A 27,906-nucleotide genomic window follows, 5' to 3' on the forward strand; every position below is an offset into this window, starting at 1 on the left:
AATAGAGTCCTGTGGGCAGACAAATGAACAGTGACAACATCAGTAAAAACAGGCAGGGGTGCTGCACAGATGACAAAACACACACACACACACACACACACACACACACACACACACACACACACACACACACACACACACACACACACACACACACACACACACACACACACACACACACACAGGACTGGTCTTTGTATCAGCATTTCATGAAAGGGTGTTGGAAACTGGAATCTCTTCTGTGGCTGTTTGTGTTAGAAGGCCTGACAATTTGTCAGACTGCCTGCAGATGCTTGGAAAATAGGGCAAACTTCATCTAGGCATGAATGAGAGAATGTGTTTTTGTTGTAGTGTTTGTCTATGTGTATATGTGTGTGTGTGTGTGTGTGTGTGTGTGTGTCTGTCTGTGCGTGCACGCACAGGCATGTGTGAATGTGCCACAGTTGGTTTTGACTGCTCCATTATCCTGCCGGAAAACGGTTGCAGCCAACTTCCCCTGAATGTTCCTTCTTCCTTTCTCACGAGCGAAGAATTCCACATTTCGTCATAACTTCAATCCGACCTAATCTGCACATTTTCAAAAACGGCAGGATGCTCATGAAGCTAAATGATCTCAGCCCTGAATAAAACAGAGACACTATTTTCTAACTGAATGCTTGTCCTCTGTAGTCCTACTGTATATCCGCTACATTCCTCCATACTCCTTAGGTATTGTTCCACCCTTCTGTTGTCTTCCAAAGCTGGGCTCCCAGGTATGTTGCAGTTAATGGTGATTAGTGAACATAATGACAAAGACTTGATGAAGCCTCTTGTTTGACACACATTGGTATGCAAAGCCATTTCTATTCTTAATTACAGACAATGTTCTTTTTTTTTTTTTTAAAGGCCCTGTGATCAGGAAGCACTAAAGGTGTGTTAGGAGGTCAATGGAAAGAACGGGAGCTGGAGGAAATTGAGCTTAACAAAGCTTTCAAGCACATATTGATTCTTATGATATTGATTGATACTCTGATAGTCTGAAGACATGAAATTAATTTAGACTGACCTTGCTCAAAAATTATTACTAACAATTAATTCATTATTTATGTTTTCTAATACCCTCAGTAACTTGTACTTCTTCAAGTGGTTCTCATATTATACATAGTACTCTGCATTTTACTCTTACAATGTCATCTCTGCTGCACAGACAACACACAGCAGTCATTAAAATAATCTAATATAATTCATTGTAATTTTACCCCTCCCACAACTCAGCCTGTTAATTGGCTCAACAATATAAAAGATCATAAGTAATTGGTAAACTTACTGAGGCAAATATAACAGCTGTCATGACGGCTCTTCATTTCTGACAGCCAATGAGAGCCATATTGCATAAAAGCCGTAGAACAAAGATGCAGCTCACACTTTTAACTTAGAGTGTAGTAACACAGCACATTAGCAAAGCTTTATGATGGCTTAGCATCAGTTTAATGACCTGTATCAGACATGGAATTGGAAAATGGGTTTAAAAGGAGAAAAAAAAAAAAAAAAGACACATATATACGGGCACCAAGAGTATGATTGACATACAGGATGAAACCGATATCTAAAGAAAAGGGCACACCTCCTCCTGCTAAGAATGGGTGGATTTCAAGCTGATGGTGTTTCCCCGTCTGATCAGCAGGTAGAGCTGTTGTCAAGAGGATGGCGACCGAGCCGCTCATAAACAGAGCTGTGATTCGAAAGGAAGGACATGCTAAGAGCAGACATGGAGGAGTAGAATCCCTATTTCTCTCTCCTTTTTCGCTTCATCATCCAAACTATGCGTTGAGGGGGAAATTGGATAGGGCCACAGTGAGGGAGGAACAGGCTTCAGGGACTCAATATTAACCCCGTGATCAATAAGAAGACGAAAGAAAGAAGAGGGGAGGTTCTAATAATACCATGACGTTCACAGGTGAACTGTTAGGTGGTGATTGAGGCTACCTGACACAGCTTTTACATCTACACGGTGCATTTGGAGGAGCCAAAAGAGAGCGGTGGATGGGGGAAACAGGGGGAGGGGGTCCTATTGTAAAGACATACAGGGAGAGAGAAAGAGCATGAGAGAGTGGGAGAGAGCGAGAGAGAGTGTGAGAGAGCTTGTCAGGTGTGGTGTCTCTGTGCCGTGCAGTGCATTGTGGGAGTGCGTTGAGGTGCAGCGGTGTTGCCATGGTGACGAGCTACAGCAATCAGTCTTGGAAGTAAGAGTAAGAGAATGCGAAGCAGCTTACCCTACCTCTACTCTAATCTTCACTGCCAGGGCAACGAGACAACATTTGACCCGCAGTCGGTGCTTGAGAACAACTCCCACACTTTCTCATGGCAGTGAGGCACGGGCATGCAGAGGAAGCCGCTTCGAGAAGCGGAGAGTGGCTCTGGGATTTCAAGCATGGGGGGAGGAGGGGAGGATTTAGCTTAGCTTCAGCGGTGAGAGTGGTTCCTCAGGGGGTGGGATGAGCAGATGAGGCGGTGGGGGTAAGGGTGAAGAGGTTTTGGAAAAGGTTTTGATTTTTTCTTTTCTTTTTTCTTTTTTTTTCCGTTGAAAAAGAAGTTCTTACTCACCAGACAGCTGTTGGACCCCAGGCTGGTCATGTGTGCTTAACAACTGGCTCTGAATCGTCTCCACTACTCGCTTAAAGCGCCGGCTGGGTCCTAAACACAGGACACACAAACACACAGAGGAAACACTGCCATAGTCAGCTGCATCACGATAGCAGCACGAAGACAGTCAGCAAAGCGTGTAGAAAATATGTAGACGGAATAATCTAGAGAAGAAAAAAGTTAAGGTGAGGAGAGGGGAAGCAAACCCACATAAGCGCATTGTTTGAAATGTGAGCTGGAAAAGCAGAAAAGCAGAAAGCCTGGGATGATAAATGGAGCCCAGAGAGGAGTGCTACTGTGAGCTCCTGCTCTTTACCTGTTGTGTACAGTATATGGTCAGTGGCATGGAAGAACCAGCAGGCTCAAAACAGCCACTATTACACCCCATTCAGCTCAAATATGCCCCCACTTGAGTGGGTGTGTGTGTGTGTGTGTGTGTGTGTGTGTGTGTGTGTGTGTGTGTGTGTGTGTGTGTGTGTGTGTGTGCGACTCCGTGTGTGAGAGAGTGAAATAGAGCATGCATGTGGTTCTCCGAGACTTAAGCATGCATGCATGATTGTATAGTATGCAATCTTGCATAGCCAGACCTCATCTTGTTATGCTCAGGGAGTTTTGGGGAAAATCTTATCAAGCATTCAAGATTGCAAGAACTTTGAAAATCCTTAGGCAGCCATTCTTTTTGGCAGCGAGTTTGACAACACCCACGTCTGGAAAAAGACACTTCTGATTTATTTGTTGACGGGATACAAATACGTTTTCCATAGTGTAATTTTATTAGTTTGAAGTGTGACAGCATCCCACTTGACAGTTAAAGATGGCCTTCTCTACACTTTTCAGAGAAACTTGTGAGCTTGAATTTCCAAAGACCTCTGTGAGTCTGATGAGACAAAAGACTGACTATTCAAGATCACACAATACTGTATGTAACTCTATCCTCTGTGACCCCCCCCCCCCAAAAAAAATAAAAATAAATTCAAGGCATCCTGCTTTGCTCAAGTACAAAAAACAAATTATGATGCCTTGATTTGTTTTTGGAACCACTGCTTTTCTCTACTGTCTGTGCAGAGTTTGCATGTTCTTTGTTCTTCGTTTGTGTGGGTTTGTTCTGGATGCAGTCCGAGCACATTTAGGTCACCACAACCAAAGACTCTACTGTATGTTCCCCATAAGTGTAAATGTAAATATGAATATGGTGGTCCTGTATCTATAAGCCCTCCGATAGATTGGTGACCTGTTCAGGGTACATCATCGGTCTTGCCCAATACATGCAGGATACGCGTGGATGGAAAATGAGTAGATGGATCATTTCTTGATGTGTGCATGAGTGTCCTGACCTGAGAGCAGGGTGAAGGTGACAGAGTAGATGCCATTCTCCTTAGTGGCAGCTGTGCTCTCCGTGTAGGTGATATCCACCTGAAATTTGACCGGCTTCTGGAAGACTGTAGGGCCGGCTGTGGACTTGTACTCTGCTCGAAAGCTGGTCTGAGAGATTACACTGTGGCTCAGGCTGGGGATCTGGGAGGAAAAAAAAAAAAGAAGAGGAGTCAGTGCAGTTAAAATGGACAAAGAGGCAGAGATAGGAATAAAAATGGGTAGTAAAAAGAGGCAAGTAATGGGATTATACATAGGGAGCACTGATGTTTAATTTTTCTTCACACCTTGCAAATGACAAGGTGAATAAACCCTCATTAAAATACCCTCCACACACTACGAGCCACAGTTGAAACTCTAAGGAGATTAATGCCTCGGGGAGTAGCCATGCATGCCAGGGAGACTTAAGGTAATGTAATCTTGAGTCATCCAACAACATTGCACTCTTCCACCTAAATAAATCTGTACGCCCAATGAACAGGTAAGCCCTGAAATTTTCACATTTCGCCATAGTGCTGGAGAGGGTTTGACATTCCATTAATATGAGTGTGCTGAGAGGTATTATTCCACTGATTCAGGTGCCAATCTCCTGTCTGGAATACCAGCGAGCAGAACCCAGAGGAGAAAATAGCCACCTCCAGGGAGGAGGAAACAGATTTGACATTGGCCTGCACTGGCAGAGTTTGCATTTACTTAGACTTTGTTAAATATAACTGGGGTTAGGAGAGGTTCTGTTCAATTATGTACACTGAATATCAACTACTACTGCTGAATGTTTGTTGATACAGACTCGGCCGCGCTCACTCAGAAACCCTGATGTTGCTTGCATTCCTGCATGTATTTGTACATCCACACTATTATAAAAACACAGATACAATCTACACTATTTTGCAATTTCTCACGCTACACATCTAAATATGCACATAAACACGCACGCGCTTAATACGCGGTACTGAGGGCAAAGCATCTATATGCAAATGATCAATCCTCTCTGTTGATTTTCTGTTGACCTCAAGTGAGTCTGCAGTCAGAGAGAAAATAGACACACTGAACACAAGCAGTTTACTGAATTGATACATAAATCAGAAGCATGTTAGCAAACACTCAGAGAGAGGCTGCCTCATCGCATAGCCAATCACCACCGCTGTTAGAAAAGGCAACATCCTGCACCAGACAGAAGGTAATAGTGCTACATGCACACATAAACAGGTATAGTGAGAAAAGTATGGGGCCCCGAGGACAGAGGGCAGACGGGAGAAGGGGGCAGGGGAGGCAGAGAAAAAGAAAATAATAAAGCAAGATAGGTGTGTGTGTGTGTGTGTGTACCGAGAGAAAGGCTTGAACAATGTCTGCCTTGATGGAGCTGAGAGGCTTGTCTTTGATGACAATGAAGATCTGCTCCTCTTTTTCCAGGTTGATGAAGTTACCAAACCAGGATTTTTTGGCAAGTCTGTGGGGAAAGACAAGAGGAAGAAACACAGATTCCTAGCTGTATCTTTGCATTGTTTATGATTGCCACCTTTTCACCCTTTTTGTTTCCTTGTTTTACCCCCCTTTCCATCTCTCTGCCCATCCAGAAAAATGGAGAGCAGCAGAGGAGCTCTCTCTCTGCAGCTCTGGGGAAATGGAAAAGAGCAAATGAATGATACCCAGAGGGAAATGAGCTAAAACTGTGCAGGGGAGGAAAGTTTTCTGACATTTCACCTTCTGTGCAACTGGGTATGTGTAATTGTATGTATATATGTGTGTGTGTGTGTGTGTGCGCGTGTGTGTGTGTGTGTGAGAGAGGGAGAGAGAGACAGAGAGAGAGTCAGAGAGAGAGAGAGAGAGAGAGAGAGAGAGAGAGAGAGAGAGAGAGAGAGAGAGAGAGAGAGAGAGAGATAATTGAGTCTCTCTGTGAACAGAACTGCAGGTCCAGAAGGGGCAGAGGTAGATGAATTCACTACTGGCCTCAGACCAGGTGTACCTGCACCCACTAATAAGCCATATGGACTCCTTTTTTCTGGCATACTAATATTTAATAAAATTCTTGAGAATGTTGATGGATTTGCAGGACTTCAGCAAAAAGAGAAACACTCCATAAAACGTAAATATAAATAAATACTTATTTAAATATTAATAGAGACTTTCATAGACATTAAGGGGTACATCGTTCTGCTGTAAGAAGCTGGGCACAGCTGGTGTATGACTGTGTATGTACAGTAAGTGTGCAGGCCAACTCCAGCTAACAGAAGATCCAGCCAACTCTTTACCTTCTTCCAGCCAGTATGTTCTTTCCATCCAAGTGGAAATGGCCAAGCCAGACAGCCAGCCAGGCAACCAAACAGGCATATCTAGGCCAACCTTGAGTTATCAGGCCCCTGGGAACTCAGCAACATCACACAGGCTACCTTCCTTCCCTCATAACCAACCCACTACCTCCTGCTACGCTGCTGCTTCTCCATCCAAGACCAGACCTGAGGTCATTACAGGGAACTCAGCAGGCAAAAATCAAACATTCATGGATGTAATACTTTGCAAAACATCACGCCATCCAGAGCGAGCCTGTTTGAGCCAGTGAGCGAGGGGCTGTCAGGTTCTGCATAGTTATGATAGCAGTGGTGGTTTCAAAAAGCATCTACTCACTCTGGGGAAGACTCTGGTGTGAGGCTGGACATCTCCTCTTGTGTGGGAACTGTATAAGCAGGTTCAAAGATCATACAAAGGTTAATGATCAGCAAAAAACAAGCAGATCACACTAGTGGGTACACTAGAGATTTATAAGATTGCTGGATTATTCAGTACTTGTCATGAAAATCTTGTATCTGCTGTAATGTCAGTACCTTGGAGTTTCCTGCGGTGGAAGCGTGGTGAACCCAAGAAGCTGTTCTTGATGGAGTTGAGGCGTGTCCTCCATGGCATGCCTCCGATGGAAGGGCTGGGGGGCGGCGTTGGGGTGGGGGTCCCAGCTGGGCTGTCCTTAGGGGTGTGCACTGGGGTACCCTTTGGGGTGGGGAGGGGGCTGCCTCGAGGGGAGGGGTGAGGGGTAACCTGTATGAGGGGGATAGATTTGGGTGGGTGGTCAGTGAATGAAGAAGGCGCCGGCGCCACAGGGTGAAAGTGGTGCAGCCGGATGGGTGACAGGGGCACCACTGGGCTGAAGGGCGCAGAGAGCTGGGGGTTGGCCGCAAAATGGGAGCGCCTTACGTGGGGGCTGTTTGGGATGGGAGCACTGGGGTTGAGGGATGCAGAAAAAGGGGAGGATGGGGAGGATGGGGAAGTAGGGGTGGGGGGCACAGAGGCAGAGGCTTGCTGTGATTGGAGCTGAGAGGGAGTGGAGGGCTCTGATGTGGCCGCAGATGCTGGATCTGGGGAGGTTTTGGGGAGCGGATTGGATCGTGTGGCTTGGAGGGGCTTCGGGACAACTTTGGGCTTAGCCGGGAGTGTCTGCGTCTTATTGAGTGCTGCTGGCAGGGGCTCACTGTTTGGAGCTAATGAGTTGGGGGTGGAGATACGCGGGCCTGTGCGACTAGGGACAGGCTCTGGGGATGGGCAGGGGCTGGTGTTAGGGGACTGCGACAAGTCTGGGGACTGAGGTGGTACACCAAACTTTCTGACAGGCTAGAGTTGGGGACACAGTGTGGGGGCACAGGGCACAATACAACCAGGAGCCAGAACAGGTTGAGGTGGAAAAGAAAACAAATTAAAAACACACAGGGACACATGCAAGCACATGAAACGCATAGATAAAGAAAGAAAACAATCGTGCCAGAACAAAGAACCGCACAGGCAGAAGCAGAGGCAGCCCAAGAACACAGAGGCAGGGGAGAAGTGTACATACACGGGAGAGATGGAGGCATTGTAACAAAGAAAGACAGCAAAAAGAACATGCAGTTAGACCTCTGGGTGACTCTTGTCAAAAGAAAACAAAAATTAAATGGGAACCATAAAAACAGCAAGCAATTCACATAATTAAAAAAAAAAAAACTTCAAACAAAAGGGTGATTGAGAGATGGAAATCAGTTGAATAAAACATACAGGGCTCTGCTAGCGGACAAAAGCAGGCAGAAACAGGTGTGAGAGACATAAGGCCAGCTGTGAGGACAATTTAGGCTGTCTCAATATCAGGAGGAACACGGTTATGATGTCTCTGCTGTGACATTTCCAGTTTCCAGATGGGTTTTATTGATCTTTTTGATTTGTAATGGTTAAATTGCAGCCACGATGGTGCACTGATAAACTATTTCCCTTGGACACTTCCCCTTTTTCCAGACACAAATCTGAGAAAATAACCCCACACAGAGCCTCTTGCTGAGAGCACAATCCAGGCTTTGGGTAGGCCTGAAAAATCAATTTCCCCTTTAGATCAGCCTGGAAGAACCCGTGTGGTGCACGGAGCTCGTCTAAGGATCCTGGCTAATCTCAAGCCTTCTCAGGTTAGTCGGCCGGAAAAAGTTTACTGCAGGCTCCCCAGCTCTGAGCAGAGCAAGAAAAGTAGGATTTTCTGAAGCTTTCCTTGAGCTGGATTTCAACAGAGCTCAGGAAACAGAAAACAGAGAGAGGGATAATAAGCAGGGAGGATGGAGAGAGAAGAGGCTTTGGGGGAGGAGAAAGTTTGCTGTGCTGTCATGTCCGCTGTGTGTGTTCACCAGTATGTTGTACATGGAGTTAACAGAAGGATCCAAACTATATGGACACAGTGATGGCTTGTGTAAAGTCTGATCTAACACCGGGTATGAGGAGCGTATCATAGTGGATCCCTGCTTCCTCAAAACGCAACGGTAGATCTGAATTGTGGATTAAGACTTAAGGAGTGAAAAAATATTCTACTGTATATCTCAGACTAATAATAACGTGGAACAATAGAACAACATTGCATTTTCAGAGAGATACAGTGATATTGCTTTCACGGTGTGTGTGCTATGTTTTGTTAGAGGTAAGAAGTCCCTGCGAAATAAACAACAATAAAATGGGATTGGCAGTAGTTGGATGGCCGTTATCCAACTAGAACAACTAGACAGGTGTGTGTCTGTGTGTCTGCCTCTGTGTGTTTGTCTCTTTGTGTCTGTCCGTGTGTGTGTGTGTGTGTGTGTGTGTGTGTGTGTGTTTGTGTGTGTTTGTGTTTGAAAGTGCACCGAGGGTCATGACTTACCCGTGGGCTGCTTAGGGGGCTGGTGGAGAGGCCAGAGGAGGCTCCACTAATAGACCGCGACCTGTGGCACAATCACGCAAGAACACAAACAGGGGCAGAAGTAATTTGGGGGATCAACGTGTGTACCTGTTACATGTTTCGGTAAACACAGATGGATTGAGAGCTTGGAGGTTACATGTTGCACATGGTTAGAAAGCAGTAGAGCATATGGTACCAGCACACTAAGCACACAGTTTTCTATCACGACGCCTATTCACACAAAGACCGTGAGAGCGCTACAACAAAGTAACAGAACTGACTTGACAATACACATTACTAGCATTGACTCCCAGCAATTAGTCTTAAACCAATTAAGCTCAAACTTCGGTTTCAAATATGTTGATTTGACTGCAGCCTCTCCTGCGAATCTATAGGCCACTTCCCTCAGATTAGCAATCAAATTAGCTTTCCGCCCTGTCTATAGTTTACTAATAAACCAAATATGTCGACTTTTTAGGCCTTTGCACTGGATCAGTAGAAAATACATTGAAGGGGGGTTTAACTGGGACTTTGGTTGAGTGCCATTTGTCATGTTTTTCCCCTGCAGATGCTGTCAATAACCCCTACGAGCAGAGCCTTGCTCAGAAATGAACAATCACAGGACAATCTGTCTCAATCAAGCGTGCACACACACATGATCACACACACACAAAGATGCAAAAACAGTGCCTGTCAACACTCGGAAACACCAGCTGCTCATTGTCACAACACTGCTCCTGTTTGTCATTCAATCTAATAATAACTCCCTCCTTCTCTCCCTTTCTTTCTCGCTCCGTTTAAGCACTGATGCCTTTGTGAACATGTGGCCAAGCCTACAGATCTGTTGTCTCTCATCAAAAAGATGAAGAGATAAACCCTATGACTAGTGTTTTTTCAACTTGCTTGGTTGAAAAGGAAGAGCTCACGGACAAATGCGAGGGGAGAATGAGGGAGTTTAGAGTGATGGAGGAATGAGGGAGGGCTGGAAGAATGGAGGAAGGGAGGGATTGATGGAGTAATTGAGACTGATGCTCATTCCTACTGCTGGAGCAGTCCCACGGGGCCAAAGAGGCATCCATACATTGACACAAAAAACTGTGTACATGGTTACAGCCGGTGGCCATAAAAATGATACTGGTGCTGTGCCTAAAGAAAGAACTGATACTAGAACAGGAATGTTTCTCCTTAGAGGAACAGACACACAAACAGAACAGAAGACAAGCAACACTAACAGCTACCAAGAGAGAGAGGAAAATATGGAAACACCCACTTTCTCTATCGCTATTTTTGTAATTCTCCCACTGCCCCTTCCGTGAGTGTATTCCTTGCACACACTCATACACACATGAGTAGGCGACGCTGAGAACATGTTGGCTAGGATTTCTTGTTTCATAGAGCAGCTGACCAGACAGTTGATATCATTTACATTTAAGTCCTCCGGTCCACCGAGACATGCCTACAGTTTCTCACTACAACATCCGTGCGCATGAACTGACTGCACTTCATCTAAACATGGCCAAAACACAGCATCCTCAGGCCGTTATGAGCATATTGTTCGAGGCACTCTACATCTGTTACTGTTGGATCAACAGGTTTATAAAGCTAATGTTTCAGATGGTGATGCTGTACAGTAATGGGCTGTCAGAGGCTCACCCTTGCTTCGCAGAGATGATGAAATATTGTGGACGGGTGTTTTATTTACAGTGAACAGCAAACACAACTAGGCAATCATTTATCACCTATCATTTAGAGACAATGATGTTATTACATAGGAGGAGAGGAGATGCTGGAGTCAGTTCAGCCCTCTGTGTTTGTTTCTGTGTGTGTGTGTGTGTGTGTGTGTGTGTGTGTGTGTGTGTGTGTGTGTGTGTGTGTGTGTGTGTGTGTGTGTGTGTGTGTGTGTGTGTGTGTGTGTGTGCGTGTGTGGCTTTAAAGGGTCAGTTCACCCTAATTACATAAAACGTGTATTATCACCAACCATTCAGAAAGTATTGGTTTTATTTGTCTAACTTTTGATCCATTTCTGAAATTTCTGCCGCTACGCCAAAAATACTATGGAGGTGAATGGAATTTCTTTTTATGGAGGACCAAAAGAGGACCAAAAGAGGCAATAAAAGGTAGTTATGAAATTATGAAAAAAATTTAGAAAGGGAATATTAAGCCATCAATAAATAGTTTTACAGTTAGATTTACAAAAACAACATAAAACAGTCAATAAGTACATACATTAATGATTACATAAATAATGGAATTTAAAAATCTATTTGAAAATGCAGTTTGAAAAGAGAAATTATTACCCGATTCACAAATTGAATTAAGAACACAATTTTTAATCAGGCATTTAAAAGGGCAATTTCCTTTCCGATTTGCATTTTCATTTCCCCGCTGCTTTTTCTTTTCCTATTAGCTTTTTGATTTGCTTAGTCATTTAGCTTCTCCTTATAGCCTCTCCATTTACACTGGTAGAATAATGCAAATTAGACATGGGATGTGAGCAGCTCTCCGATAAATTGCATTTTCAAATAGATTTTTTACTTCCATTATTTATTTATGAATTTATTAATGTATTTTTAAATTATTTACTTTATTGACTGTTTTATATTGTTTTTATAAAACCCTTTTTAAAACTATTTATTGATGGATTTGATTTATTCCTCTTTTCATTGTCATATTAAAATATCAAGCTGTATAATTACTTTGTAATTTTGTCTATTTATTCATAGATCTAAAAAATTATTTGTAAACAAATTTATTGACGCATATTTTTATTGTACAATTAATTATTGAGTAATGAAATGCTTATTACTATTTCCTTGGCACTTGCTGTCCTCCATACTTTTGTGGTTATGACCCTACTTATAATAAAGCAACTTCTCTTTACAGAATCAGCGTCCCACTTATTCTAGTTAAAACAAAGAACACTGTCAACAGTTGTCCTAGAGAGTACCTCTTGGTAAGAGGGAGTTCCCATAAAAACTGTTGACAGTGTGGTCTTTGGATTATCCACAGTAACCGAGACATTGTTTCTGTAAGACACGTTGCTGCTGAATTGCTGCTGAATTTTTCAACACTGTGAGCACCAGTGGTGGAAGAACATTTACGTAAATACTGTACTCAAGCACAAATTACCTATATTTCTATTTTATGTTTAAAATGTTTAAACTTCTATTCCATGACATTTCAGAGAGTAATATTGCACTTTTTACTCCAATGCATTTATTTGGTAGCTATAGTTACTAATTGCTTTTCAGATTACATCAGACAACAGTCTAAAGCAGTTAAAACTAGCTCCACTAGCTACAACATTAAAATCAGTGATAATAATCAATTATCATACAATATAGCACTGACTGCTGCATAGTATGTTTAAAAAACTTTAAGTACATTTTGCTGTTAATACTTCCATAATTTACTAAACTAAGCTGTACTTTTGTGCACTATTATATTTTTATATAATAGTGCACAAAAGTACAGTTTATAATATTTTTTATTATATATTTATATTAATATTGTGATATTTCAGCTTCTAGGAAAGGATTAGATCTAAATACTTCTGATTACCTCGCTACCACAAAAAAATTCCATTTGCATTATCTCATAAAGGAATATCTCAAAACCCGGACAAATAAAAGTAAAACTATCTGCATTGCTAGATACCACAAGAGGTAAATGAGAAAAGGAATGTGTGTACTTGCACCGATATGTGTGTGCAATGATGAGTGTGTGTGGCTACCCATTCTAGTCTCTATCATCCATTAGTCCGCACGGTAACATTTCCCAAGAACCTGTTTTGAAACTGGCTCCATTGGCTGTTCTAGAGACCCATCTAAAAAACCCTTCGGGGTCTAATGTTGGACTATGGGGAATGGAACAAGTGCAAGAGTTTCTGAGATGAGGGCATCGACTGATATAAAAACGAAAGGGAAGCAAAATGAAAAGGATGCCAGGAGTCAAACGGCAAGTGAATAACAGTACAATACAAGTGCTCTGCTAGTGTGTTTTAAGGCAAGTGGACAAAGTTCCATTTTTCCCTTTCTCCCTCCTCTATATTGATTTTGTCCTACCATTGGAGTCCCTCTACTTGAAGAAGGCATTCAAATAAATCAACATACTGTTTAAATTCATTTCCTTTCCTCAGCCCTGACAACTCCCTGAGGACTCGGTGCATTAATATTCACAGCTCAGCTCCTCAAATTTCTAAATTTAGTAAGACCCCTGCAATTTCTCCTGTAGTGTTAAAGGTGCTTTATTTGAGCTCATTTGAGCCTCTTAAATAAAGTAGAGTCAATAATTGTCATGACAGCCTGACTTATTAAGACTGCTCCGACTAACCCAATACATTCAAACTGCATGAAGCAACTAGAGCAGAGCTGCAAAGAACAAAAAAAAAAAAAAAAAAAAAAAAAAAAATCAATTGATATTCTCTTCTTCACACTGCAGCACTTTTCCATATTTCATTTACATATCATTAACCTCCCTTCATTTCTCCTGGCATGTTGTTAAGATTTAAAATTAAATCAGTTGGCTTCCTTGTGCTTTGAGTTTAGTTTTAAATGTCTTTTTTAAGACACTTTTAGGTATATAAAGAATGAAATGGGCAAGTGAGAATGTCCTCGTGTGTGTTTCTGTGCAACACGGCTACTGAAGGATTTATACCAACTCTATTCAATTATACTTCACAGGAGCAGTCAAATTACCGATCACATGTATGAAAATGTAGCCTGGGCAGTTGCTTGGATTGTAACTGCCTACATGAGATACGTGAGGCAAAATGCTGGATAGGGATTGAGGTTCAGGCATTTTTTTGTGTAATTTTGGATAAAACTGTTTCCCTTCTTTCTTCCACCATTTACACTGGAAGAAATGCATCCTGTCAAAACACATGTTCCCAAGTCAGTCCTCTCTTTGACGCCCTCTGATCTGAAGTTCTCTGAATCTTCTTTGCTGTCGACAAAAGTTTGCTGTCGGGGAAAGATAAGGTTGGGTTCAGAGAAAAAAGTTAGGCAAATCTTTGGACATTATTCTGCTACATATATGCCTCCCCAACACCATCGTCTATACACACACCCACAAGCAGGCACATGATCAAACAAAGCACACAGAAAGACGTATAAAAGGCAGAAAGTTCAAAAAAACAACAAAATCCAGATTCACACGGACTTTGTTACCAACATCTTTTTCCCCCCACTGATCAGCTGGAGAGCTATGAATTGCAGTGGGGGAAAAGAAACGTGTATTGAGAGAGAGAGAGAGAGATTTGATTTGATTTGGAGGCGGTGGGGCTTTGGTGCAGGACCCCCCCCCACCTCCAACCCACCAGAGCTGATAGGAAGCCAGACAGAGAAAAACTAGCAGCATTTCCACATTAGCATAGCAATTCCATACTAACAGAGGGGGGCGTTTGGGACTGAAGGTCAGCTGCACACAAGGGACCATGAGAGAGAGAGAGAGCGAGAGAGAGAAAGAGAGGAGATATGAAAGGGTAGGGAGGTGCCCCTGAGAGAGATTTAGGTGGAGGGATATGAGAAAACACATTGATTTAAGAAGCATGGAAGAAAGATGCAGGGGAGCTTTTTTAATGACTGCGGCTGCTGATATATATGTAGGATTCAGACACAAACCTATTCCATATGCCGCTAGCAAGAAGTGCCCTGCTACAGAGATTAATATGAGTAAACCTCTTTTAAATAAAGGTTCAAACCACTCATTTCAGTGCCCTTTGTGATGTACTCCATTCAGTTATCAATGATATATGAACTGGTGTTTAGAAGTTTTTATTAATACTCGATAAAGTCTTGGCAACCTGGCCTGTTTTGAAATTCTAGACTTGACTCAAACAGATAAGTCAGAGAGAAGGGCAGAAGAAGGCAGCTTCTCAACTAAAGCAACCTTTATATAAAGGAGAGATAAGACTCGGATCGCCTGAAGGGATGAAGGAGTGGAGTAGAGGCGATGAAACACAAGAAGGTGAATCTTAAACTGAAATTCAGAGGCACTAGAGGACAGAAAGAATTAAGCAGAAGTGTTTAGAGGGAGCTCTGGAAATGGATTTCAAACTTCTGAAGTGGCCTCTCCCAGTGAAATAAAGTGGGAAATGAATTCTTGATATTTTTGTTATGGCCAAACTGCTGGGTTATTCGTGCATCTGACATTTGGATGAATATTCAACATTATAGCTATATATTGACTATATTTTTCATCTACAGTATACAGTAAACGCACACGCTGCCTCTGCATTTATGTCCTATATCTCTGAAAGCTTTTTCCAGCACTCTGCCAATCTGCCTATCATTAGGCAGATCAGGTTATCACCCCCTCAGATTCAATCTTCCTCGCTGTCACAAATGTCACTGCCTCTGAGAAGAAATGTGTTGTGTGATGATATATTGGCTGTTGAAATAAGATGAGGAAATAGATTTTAAATCAGTCCACTGTGCCTTTTCGCGGTGTGGTTCTGGCTTTGACTTGAACATTTCTAAAATAGAGAAATGGAGAAATGTTCTGTATCTGGAGAAAGTGGGACACAGTATGGGAGAAACTGATTATCAATGCATTCAGATTAGGAAAAAAAAGAGATAATTGAGCTAACACCGGAAAAGAGGGGTTTTAGATATTAAGGTTGTGAATTGCAAATGCGGTCTTCCTCAGTATGAAAATTAAGTTAATTAAGAGAGTTAAGTCAAACTTTAGGAACTGTCGTCCTAAAAACTGTTGACTCTGTAGGACCCAGCAGTTCTTACTTTTATTTTTCAGAATTTAGCTTATTCAAATAGACCTGTGAAGCTACCGCATGCTGCATACTGTATGTCTTCACCATGTAAAACAAAGAAGCAGAAAGCTCCGCTGTATCTTTCTCCTGCCACGGACGTCTCCTTGCATGAGGGTAAGACATGGAGCAAGAGGAGGTGAAAACATCGGGAGCGAGTTCCAAGTGAATACCTTTCTTCTTTGCTGCATTTTGTACTGGCGTCGGGAATATCCAAGCTTTTACTGTACACTGATTTACTAGTGAGACAGGAGACAAAGTGAGCAGAGAGTCAGTCTCTGTTTATGTTTGTCCACAATGTAGTCTGCTGACACCAGAGCCAGACTCGCTGTCAAACCTTCTGAATCACCACTGGGCTGCGAGATCCTCCACCCACACACAGGGATATGTCTATCTCTATTTGCGTTATTTGAAATTATTATTGATTTGTTTTTTTAGTTTTTCATTTCACCCCCATGCATACCTTTGTCCATGCTGCGTCATGTCGATAGCCCTCCTGGCCGGCACAGGTGAACCTCCATCTGTAACACTGAGGACCTCCATGGACTTCCTCTCTGGTCTCCTCTTGCCGTGGCGGTTCAACATGGGAGAGTCCACCCGCTTCCTCGGAGGATCTGGGGAAACAGCACGACAGGTTGATTCAGAATACACACAATGCACCTGACGTTTCCATACAATAATGTATGTGCTTCTACAGTTTAGCTCACTGTGTGCATATGTGTTAGAATTTGAGTGATGTTTAATGCTGATCACATTGACATTTTAACTAATAATGAATAAGTAATGGTTTCCTCCCAGACCTTGAACTAATGGCCACTGTATTGACTGTATCACATTCACTGAAGAGGGAGTCTATTCATCAAAATGTCGGTATCTCACCACACACACACACAAGCACACAAGCACACACACACACACACACACACACACACACACACACACACACACACACACACACACACACACACACACACACACACACACACACACACACACACACACACACACACACACACACACACACACACACAAGCACACACACACAAGCACATAATACTCCTCCTATTGCAGCGCTCTTGTCAGAAAATAACCTTGGCAGAAGTCTAAGCAGAGCATCTCTGTCTTTGCTCAGATTTCTGTGGGTGGAAATCTGTGCTGAGTTGTGGTGTATGAATGGGAGAATATATTTTTTTGATGAGTTAATATCTGAACTGCAGTCGCAGCTGACAGTTTTAAAGAAAAAAAATTTGGCCTATTGACACCTTATATTTCTGCTACTATATTTCATTGAGAAGCTTGTCTGTTTTCAATAAACAGACAAGCTTTTTCTACTGGAGAGTCAATCCGCCGACACTGGACTTGATCCAATTTCTTCTGAAAGAAGGAAAACACTGCACAATGGTTCAGATAGCAAAAGCATTCACAAGTAACCTCTTGCAGTTCTTATTCTTGTCTGAATTGGCTTGTTTTACCTGTGTAAACAGGTCTATGCAAAGCCATTTAAAGTAAAGATTCTAGTCACATAGCGGTATTGTTCAGACATACTGTGTTTTCCAATGTATTCCTATTTTCTCCTGCTGTGCTCTTTTCTTTAGTTCTTATTGTATGATATTTTATACACTCGTTACATTCTTTATCTATACTTATATTTTCTGTTTAAGCCTCACCGATCTCATTGCGAGGGGGAAGATTCTGGTCCTCCTGACTTGGGTATCTCTCCTTACGGTCCAACAACAGGAAGTAGATCATCTTTTCTTGGTTGTCACTGCAAAGAGGGGGCAATAAAAAGACCGTTGAGACATCTGGAAAAGTAAAATTACTGAAATGATACCTTATAATACACAACCATGCACACAATCAGGTTACTAGGGTGTGTACAAAAAAAGCATTCATATGCATACAGTATGTGCACCAGGAAGGTCTGCAAGTGCTTAGAAACCAAGACATTAAAATGCAAAACTCCTTACTATGATTAATGTCCTTTAATCTTTTGGGTTTAGTATGAAACAGCTACTAAATAGCTTCAATCATTAAAACAAAAGTTTAGTTTTACAGATCATTAAGCCATCATATAATATTCTGCATATATTTTTTAGGATATGCCCTATCTCCATATGCAGCTTCTGCTGTTAATTTTATGAAAGTATCAAAACATTACGAGTTCATCATTTTCTTTCCCTGTAAATCAGGAAGCCTAATATCTTTAGCCTCTAGGTCCATACTATCTATGCAAAAGGCCCAGGGATTGGCCCTCCATAATAAAGACAGATTGGAAAGCAGTGGGAGGCAAAGAGACAAGGACCTGCAACTTCAGCTAAAATGAACCAAGGGAGGGGAGATAGAGACCAAAGATTTTCCTCCAGTCCAGCACTATTACGGGATGCTCCCAGGAGGAAGGAGGCAAACGGAAGAGATGGGGAGAGGGGAAAGGGATACAGTAATACTCGTTTAGTATTAAATGGGAGAGGCTAGGAAAATGTGAAATAAAAAATAAACTAATAAACACACATTAGTATGCTCATATTAATAAAACAAGTGTATGAAAGACTGCAGGTCAAGTATCCTCAGCATAAACGCATGTTCACAGGAGCAAAAATTCAAACACGCGTTCCTGAGACACAAACATTTAGTGACAGAACATAAAACAGTGTGACCCAGGAGCATGTTTGTAGTGCAAGTCAGATCAGTTTGGGGGAATGTATCCAGTTGCAAGCACTGTGTGATAACAGTTAAGTGATCTATGGCTTCCGACATCTTAAGTGACAGGCTCACAGGATTTCAGAAGAGTCAGGGAAAAACCAAGGCCAACTGTGGATACCACACACCCATCCTTCCATTGCAGGCCCCCCCTCTCCTTTGATTGTAACCACTGCAAAGCCCTGTGCTCAGCTCCCCGTCTTCAGCTGCTTTTATTTTTCTCATATTTTAACACACACTACTTCCCCATCCATCACTTTTGCACTTCCCTTCACTCACTCATCTGAAAGCAGGTCTTTCAGTAGTTTGTTTTTGTCTCTGAAGCAGCCAAGGGAGTGCATGCTGTCCAGTACGTCTGGGTCGATATCGTCTGCAGAGGGCAGGCTGCGGATGGTCACCTTCCTGGGCACAGGCTGCTCTGGCTCTGGTTCGTTCTTCCCCCCTCTGGGAATGCAAAAAGATTACAACACAAGTAAGGACACTGTCAGCCATTTTGGTCCCTACTAGTTTGCTACGTACTTCAGTAAATTTGAACAGGTCTACATTAATGTTTTCATATAGCTTATACAGCTTATAGAGACATTATAGATCTTCCTTTGCAGATTTACAGATTTAATGAGCGTGGAGTGTAAACATAAAAAGCAGTATGTGAAGTATTTCAGTGTTTCTTTGCTCTCTGTTATCTGGGGCAACATGTTTACCTCATTATGGCCATGGTTCACATTATGAATCTTTCATAGTCACGTAATTTCCCCAGGTTTAGTCATTTTGCGTGTAAGCTTCAGAAGATGAATTGTCATCATGCTCACGAAGATGCAGTCAGACGACTGAGTCACGCTGTTAAGTTTTGCACTCTCCCTCTGTCCTCTTGACTTGTTTTCCAAACTTAGATTTTTCATTATTCCCTCTTTCTTTCCGAACACTCCTAGTTATGTCACTTTGTTCTGTCTCTCCTTTGTCCTCCTGTGTCTAGGGAGCACGCAGGCAAGCCTTTATTCTTTGGGATTTAGAATGAAAGGTTAAACTGTGCTGACACCATTTTACTAGAGGATTTCTGGAAGATTCTAGATGTCTGTTTTGAAGACCACATCAAACTTCAATTTCTACAAATGTGCCAACACACAAAGATTCTGATACAGTGTATACACAGTCTTATATATACACATGTTTGTGTCAGTATGCAAACCCCCTCTAGTTCTTTCCCTCTATCTAATTTTTTTCCTCCGGTGAGAGCAGTAAAGCGTAAACCCCATAGGCAGCTATTAAAATCATACAAACACCCACCTTTTTATATGCTGTGAACTTGTGAACTAGATCTACAGTGACTGTTCACCCCACACAACCTCCAACCCCTGTTTCAAGTTGTGCATATAAAATTAAAAATAAGAGCAAGACCTCTGTTTAATTCCTGAATATATCTGACATGTACATATTGAAAACTACATTCAGATGCCAGTTTATATCCAGTTTAGATCCACCTTGCTAAAACTAATGCAGTCTCCTACATCTGTTATAGTAAATGTGGACCTCTCAGTATATTGCAATTTAGTTCAACATCACAACAAACTGCAGCCACCAAAATGACCATAAAGTTTAATAAGCAGCTCTCTAAACAGCTTCTGTGTGTGTGTGTTTGTGTGTGTGTGTGTATATATATATATATATATATATATACAAAATTTATTGCAGAACTGTTTTATTAGATTACATTAGTTTTAGCTTCCTAATAAACTGGCAACTGAGTGTACCTGAAACTATGAAGACAGTTTGGCCTGGCGCTGTCCCCTCAGCACCACAGCTCCACTCTATAAAGATTGTCAGGAAGCGCAATGACTAATAAAACTATCAAACAAACAATAGCAATTTGTAAAAATAACAAGTTGTAGTTTGTGCGATTTGAATAGACGGCTGCAGTCTTTTCATTTTCACACACCACCGACTAGTTGCTTCGGGGAAATAGCCACTGCCACAATTGGTCATACACAAATCCTTCTCTCATTCATTCATACATGCGTTCATTCATTCAGCCAGTCACTTGGCAAGCCAGATTGCCATGCAAAGACACAAAGCCGGGCATCTTCCTCATTTACACTACATTAGTCTTCCCTTCCAGCTCTTCTCTTCTTTGCCCGCTCTTGTTTCTTTTATAAGTCTTACCGTCTGTTTGCATGATCTTTCAGTACAGGACAGGAACCATAACTCAGCTCCCTCCAGGACTCGCAACATCCACCCATGATACATCTTTGCTCTCTGAGTGAAAGAGCCTCTAAAATCCTATCTTTAAATTACTTCTTCAGTTGGTCCACTACAATTTATAAATTGTGATAATCTGATTATTAGAGGAACAATATTATAGAAAAAAACTCCTAATAAATGACCTCTGAAATCACATACAATGACCTGCACAACAAATTTTCTCAAAAGATTAATGTTAGCTTTACAAGGTGGGTACACTTGGTTATGAAAGTTAAATTGTGGGAGCACAGAGGTTAGGTGAGTTCATCCTCAACCACATCCCTGCTTTTTCCCCCTCACCTTCTCCCTGTTCAGCTGACCATATGTGGTACATCCTCTTTCATGCACTGCCAATTTACCCCCACATCCTCAAGAGTGAAGTCATGCCTCGCTCAAATGTACTCTCGTGTACAGGGCTGAAACTCAAAGTTGTTTATCATGTGATAGCTCTCCTCAGGTCTATAAGCCCTGTAGAATAGGCTAAGAGAGGAGTAGGAGAGGAGAGAGGGGTGTAAAAGGCAGGAAAGATAGAGAAATACTTACATGTACCATGTGTGCTTCTGGATCTGTTCTAACTGTAAAAGACATGAGAAAATAAACAGTCAGTACACAAGCAGCACATTTGATTTGAATCATTTTATCATCTTTTCTGGTAAATAATCAAAGGCACAAAAATCATCAATCTGTGCTTGTGTAAAGAGATGTTTGGTGCAGTACGGCTTCAGTAAGCCTTGAGCTTACTGGCTTAATGGAAACGCAACAGGACAACACAGCCAGATTGCACCATGGAAGTGACTAATGAAGCCTTCAAATATTAATACTGCCAATAGGGAAAAAAAAAAACTTAGTGAAAAAAGAGTGAGACAGAGAGAGGTGCAGAAAAAAAAGAGAGAGAAAGGTGATACCACTGAGCTATAAACAGAGAATATTATCTCCCTCACACACACTGCTGACCCTGCCAAGCCCTCTGGTCTAAAGGGAATCTCCCATTCTCATTCTCTTCCCATCTCTCTCACTCACACTCACACTCACACACACACACACACACACACACACACACACACACACACACACACACACACACACACACACACACACACACACACACACACACACACACACACACACACACACAGACAGACAGGTGGTCTTTTTGCCATGAAAGGAGAAGCAGAAAGAGAAACAGTGAGCAAAGGGGCAACAAAGGAAGATGTCTGTTAAAATGACTCCAGCGTGCTTTAACTGCCCACAGAGGAAAACAGGATCAGTGTCACTGCTGGGACTTTTTAATTCGCTCCTGCTGTTGTTGTGGAACCACAGGAGATACACATAGCAGCTCTAATTATTGTCACTTATTTAGAGGCATAGTTCTTGGGTACGTGTTTCCATCAATGTCTTGATGTGTTCACACTCCCAGAGGATCTACCTCTCCGCTTTATTACTGATAAATGCCTTCATGTGATGTTAGTGCAATCACAGAGCCGGGCAGACCACGGTTACTGATTATAGGTGATCCCCGTCTGCTTCCACAGAGGTCATGGTATTGACAGAGACACCCTGCCTGTCAGATACAGGCTGGTGGGTGACCTACTCTCTCCAACTTTTATTGAGGGCCTGGAGGCAAGAGACTGATATCACATGCAGACTTGAAAGTGATGTGGTATGAAATGCAGTATCACATCAATCAGTCTCTAAATGTGACCGTACCAATTCCAGCTGCCTTCACTCAGGCAGACAGAAATGCTGCTGCAATACTGGCTTTGCTAGGTGTGCGTATGGGTGTATATTCAGGTATGTACTTCTCTGAGTGCTGCATAAATTAATTCTCAAGCAAGCTTGCATTGATACATGTGATGTGTGCAAGCCACAGCATGTGTATGCATGTCTCTCCACCATACTGTATGGCTGTTTATTAGGGCAAGGAGGGACATCAGGGTGGGTGGGGCAATGGGGGAAAAAACTGTTTTAATGCTCCTACATCTTAGTAATTGAGGTTGTTATAATATAGTCTATGGTTATATCACATAAATAAGGCAGTAACTAAATCCAATCATAAAGGTGAAAAAGTGACATCAGAAGGAGTCCTACTAAAAGGTAAGTAGCATAGCTTAGCAGAGTAGCAGAAACTGCAATTTCTGCAACCTTTGACCCACATGATTGGATGTGGTTAACCTAAATCACATATTTAAATGTATTTAATTAAAATTGAATTAAACTTAAATGTATTTAACTTAACAATTCAAAAGGACAAGACAAAGAAGAAAAAAAGAAGAATGCACTTTGTTTATTTTCCATCCAGACTTTAGACTGTCTAAGGAGCAGTAGATTTTATATGAAGCATAAAATTCAAGCATTTAGAACATATATCTGTTACACAGTTTGGCTGGGGCCTTCAAGCTTTTTAATTTTTTTTTAATTTCTGCTTTCTGCCTTTGTCAGGCTGTAAGGCTGAGTGAGAAGCACGGAAGGATCTTTGAAGTGCCCCACATCCGGAAGAGAAACAAAGAGATCCCGTGATACTTCACACCTGGACTGGTTAATGGAAATCTTTGGAGGTCGTAATTGGTCATAATGAAAGAAATGAGTGGTTTCAGTATATTTTTCAAAATTAACCGCAATGATGTGTGAATGAGGTCAATTTTATTGACCTCATTCGCCTGTACCTATCTTCATCTGCACCGCCCCCATGAGGGCATTATCTGTCGCTGATGAACTGCTGTTTATTATAATAAGCTAGCCAATCCTCTTCATTAGCCAGGGATCTCAAGGAGGAAGATCTTCCCAGGGTGTCTGTATTCATTTGAATAGTGAAGATGAGATGACTGTTTTGAGGTGGCTGTCCTGGTCGCCTCCAGGGCCCTGACTACGCAGACAGGAAATGAAAAGAAAGGCTTTTATTGAGCTAAACCCCTTAAGCCCGGGTACGTGCCCTCCCACTCAAGACTCTGTGGGGGCCTTGGCTTTGTGTGTGTACTTGTGTGCATCTACTAGCACATTCTAATTAACAGAAGGTGACAATAGACATACTGAAACAGAGCCAGTAGTTTTGGCCTGGTTACCCTATTGATTTGATTCAGCAAACTACTGTCAACATTATAATAAATAATCCCTGGCGAAATTCCATGCTCCCCTATGATGTCATTCACACCCCCGCCTGTACCTATCTTCATCCATGACTGGGTGGTCACCACTAAACTCCAAGAACACTTAGTCTAACAGGGCTATTTGACATTTTGTAAGGTTACAACACATCCCCAGAGCTCTGTTTGGAGCCCTCATGCACGAGAGGGGGGCAGACAGGTAGCATATTCTCTCCCAGCAGCTCTGTCCGCGTGTAACACTTTGTCGAGGACAATGTGCTGGAGGCATGTGGACATGTCTAGGGGATCTCAGGGTGACCTGTCCTCATCAGGCAGAGAGAAGAAAAAAATAAAGCATCTAGTGTACGTACAGCATACCAAAGAGGTGGGGTCTTTGTAGTTGATGTTTCAACACTTTCTGCTTATCTGACGGGCTTCACCTTAAGGTTGTCAACTCCCCTGCAAATGAGCATCTCTTTCTCTGTAGCTTTCTGATCTATTTTTACTGGTGTCTTTCACATTTCTGTGAAATATAAGCAAAAACTTGGGGAAATGGAGCAGCAGCATCCACTTTCATGTGGTGTCACCACTGTTGCTTACAGACAAGTGCATGAAAACAATTTTGTTTACTGCATTGATCCACAAAGATACCTGGAGAACCTGCAGGGGGTGTGTACATATAGGTAGCATGTGAAAATATGGATTTTTATTTTGTGTGTGTGCAGCGAGAGTAACTTGCAAGCATTTCTGTACCCCTGTGCAATGTTAAATGTGAAATGCAGGACAGCAACAAAGGGCAGCTCCATCTTTCTGTGAAGTATGAATTTTTGAGCTCTCTGGCCACTTTCATTATTTATATTTCCCTTTGTCCATCTCTCTCTTTCTCTATCCTGACTCTCTGTTAGCGCTCTCCTCCAGCCACCTTGCCAAGTTGACACTCAGTTGCTGTGTAGAAAGGGACTGGCATTGTAATGAGTCCACTAAACAGTGCAGAGGGAGAGTAAACAAACAGCAGTCCTCTCCTGAATTCAAACCCTGTACTTGAGGAGGAACTCAAACAGAATTGGGGATGAAGAAAACACATTTGGTACACAAGCGAGGAAAGAAGAGACACACAAAAAGACAATGGTTGGCTTGGCAACACCAACTTGATATTAGCCACTTCAGTTCGAATGTGTATCTCTACCATCTTGCTCTATCCTTGAAGCAGTGAAAGTTTTCCCAGCTTGCTGTAAATTTGCAAAATAATGATTTCCCCCTCTGAACCCAGACTGGATATGCCTGGGGTTTTTGTTATGAATGTTGTCTGAAGTAACATCTAAACGTACTTCTACATCATCATTAGCAAACACTATTGGTTGTGGACAAATATGAAATATTTAATACAGATATAATTCAGGTGTTATCGAGTCACTGAGAACTTGTGAATTTTGCATAATGAGGTGCAAAGAGTACTGTTTACCTTTATGTAGTATAGAAACACATCATGCATACTGCTTAAGAATAAAAACATGCACTGCAGAAGCTCATAAAACTTAAATATTTGTGTTTTAACAAGGCTGTGGGTTATTATATAGCCTACATATGTACGCTTAGAGATGTATTCTAAAACAATGAGCATAAATATATAGTTACCTTCTATATAGTATTATAGCAGCCTGTACTCTTTTGGGGAGGCTTTCTGCAAGAGTTTGGAACTGGGCTGCAGGGTATAGCTCCCATTCAGCCAGGTCAAGTTCTTCAAAACCAAAATCAGAAAACCATTCCTTTTTTTCGATCTTGTCTGGAACCCACAATATCATTGTAGCATGAAGATTTCCCATTAGTCTTAATGACCCCTAAAAACACTTTACACTACATGCCACATTCATGCATTTGCACACACAATCATACATCACACATTGCCTCTGACGGCTGTGCTATCGGCAATTTGGGGTTCAGTATCTTGCCCGAGGACACTTTGGAGCCGGGGATCAAACCACCGATCCTTTGGTTAGTGGACACCCTGCTCTACCTCCTAAGCCACAGCCGCCCCCAAAACAGCCCAAGACTAAAAAAACACAGAAGTATATGGACATAATCATAATGGTTTGTTATCATCCAGTCTCTTAACTGAACTGACCGTTAGTCTTTTGGTAGCATCCACTTCAATCATGCCACGGAGAAGGTTCTGACAGTCTGGAGGGATGAAGTGTGGCATGTGAAACACTCCCAACTTCACCTTCTCCAGAAGATTTCTCAGGTTGTCATCATCAAACGGCAGGGCGCCCTGGAGAGACATGGGCAAGAAGCAGAGAAAAGGAAAAAGAAATTGGAAATAGTGATGTTCTGTGGGCGTAGGAACAAAAAAATAAGTAGAGAAAAGAAAGTCTGCACTTGTTTAATGACAGCATTAAAAGAGAAAATTGACTTCACTCGATCGAGGCTAGAAAAGGAAAAAATAATATGAATGACTAACAAGTCTCGCCAGAGGAAACAAAATCACATTTTGAGTCTTAATCCTGTACGACTTAAAGAACAGGCTCACTTTCTCAACTTGTTCAACTTTCCAATTAGAGCATTCTACCCTCAGCGGCAATGCAAAATAAATAATAAACAGCAGTAAGCTGAAAATAGGGCTTTTCTAATAATTGCTCAGCTTTCTCATTTACCTAGTTCATTTAGCATTCTCTCATCAGAGTCATTTATCAGAGCGAGCTGACACCTCACAGATGTGGCTGTTTGATGAATGACAACCTCCACCAGAAGACAAGATGGAAGGGGATAAAATGAGGAAAAGGGTGACGACAGGCAGAGGAAAAAAAAAATGAGGGTAGACTTGTATAACAGATGATCTGAGTTTAGCCTAACTGCTGGGGAGTATGCATGTCTCCCGCTATCAGACAAATGTTTATTTCGCAGCCAGACAGCAGGACGGAACAGGAGAGAGGTAATATTCATCTGCAGTCAAACAGTGACAGCAGAAAAACTTTTGTTTGGCGTGATAGGAGTACATTCACGATGAAGACAATGGTAAACAACAGGTTTACGCAACACAAGAGTACAAGGGAGACTGTCCTTCACAAAAGTAAACACACACATATGAGACAGAAAGAGACAATTCGAGGGAAAGAGAGGCAAAAACAAGGAGAAATACACAGGGCCTGTGGCCAAAAGCCACCCTGTCAGCGTTGGTATTTATTTTGGACTCTCTTCTTTCAGTTTGGCTGTATGAATTATTCATGGAGCAGGAGTGTGTAGGAACTACAGTACAGCTGTTGATGAAACAAAGCTTCAGGGCCGCATGGCTGGGGAACCACAGACATAATGTAGCTGGAGAATAGACCTGATTATGGATACAGCGTTATGCGTGGATAAGGGATAATGAATAAAAAGATGCTTCTATGTTCTGATCTCCTATTGGGCAAGAATATCAGCTTGAGGGCGTCTCTGCAACATTTTCCTGGTAAGACTCTCTAAATGTTAGGATTTTTGATATAGCTCCCTGAACCCTGAGTCTCTGCTTGAGGTTCTATGGTGGCTTCAAGGTCCCACCATCTTCTCATTCCACTAAGGTCAACTTCGAGTCTACAGCCAGAATGCAGAGTCATGACTCTCCTTTCACAAGGTTCACTTGCTTTCTACTATTGAGCCATTACAGCTGGTATTAAGGCACGACATCACATTTATATTACACCCCATTTCACTGGACAATTTTAAACTCTATCTCAGTCCAGTCATCAGTTAGTGAAGAAGAAGCTGGCACTCACCACCAGCAAGGCAAAAAGAATGACCCCACAGCTCCAGACATCTGCCTTCCTCCCATCATACTTCTCTCCCTGAGGGCAAGATAGTTTTTGTTAGCGGGCTTGGACAAAGTGTTAGGGCTGGTTAAAATAAGACTGAGGGATATGAAAAAGATGCTAGTAGAGAAGAAACAATATTATGAATCTGTACAAAAGACTCACCCTGATGACCTCTGGGCAGGCGTAGTGTGGAGATCTGTT

The 27,906-nt window shown here is 42.1% G+C and overlaps 1 protein-coding gene across 4 annotated transcripts in view; it reads right to left on the reverse strand.

The window, feature by feature from the left end:
• Positions 1-27,906, reverse strand: part of LOC120793012 (serine/threonine-protein kinase BRSK2) — a 165,389-nt gene that overhangs the window by 5,476 nt on the left and 132,007 nt on the right. For all 4 annotated transcript variants that reach the window (XM_040132565.1, XM_040132566.1, XM_040132564.1 and 1 more), the window contains exons 6-18: positions 27,868-27,901; positions 27,670-27,738; positions 26,043-26,189; positions 21,384-21,415; positions 18,885-19,049; positions 17,576-17,673; positions 16,372-16,522; positions 9,125-9,185; positions 6,816-7,023; positions 6,619-6,667; positions 5,320-5,443; positions 3,957-4,137; positions 2,584-2,673 (exon numbers count right to left, since the gene is read on the reverse strand). In XM_040132565.1, the coding sequence (XP_039988499.1) occupies positions 2,584-2,673; positions 3,957-4,137; positions 5,320-5,443; positions 6,619-6,667; positions 6,816-7,023; positions 9,125-9,185; positions 16,372-16,522; positions 17,576-17,673; positions 18,885-19,049; positions 21,384-21,415; positions 26,043-26,189; positions 27,670-27,738; positions 27,868-27,901 (1,409 nt within the window). The remainder of the gene's footprint in view (positions 1-2,583; positions 2,674-3,956; positions 4,138-5,319; positions 5,444-6,618; positions 6,668-6,815; positions 7,024-9,124; positions 9,186-16,371; positions 16,523-17,575; positions 17,674-18,884; positions 19,050-21,383; positions 21,416-26,042; positions 26,190-27,669; positions 27,739-27,867; positions 27,902-27,906) is intronic.

The sequence above is a fragment of the Xiphias gladius genome, chromosome 8 (genome assembly GCF_016859285.1).
Source record: "Xiphias gladius isolate SHS-SW01 ecotype Sanya breed wild chromosome 8, ASM1685928v1, whole genome shotgun sequence".
NCBI lineage: Eukaryota > Metazoa > Chordata > Actinopteri > Istiophoriformes > Xiphiidae > Xiphias > Xiphias gladius.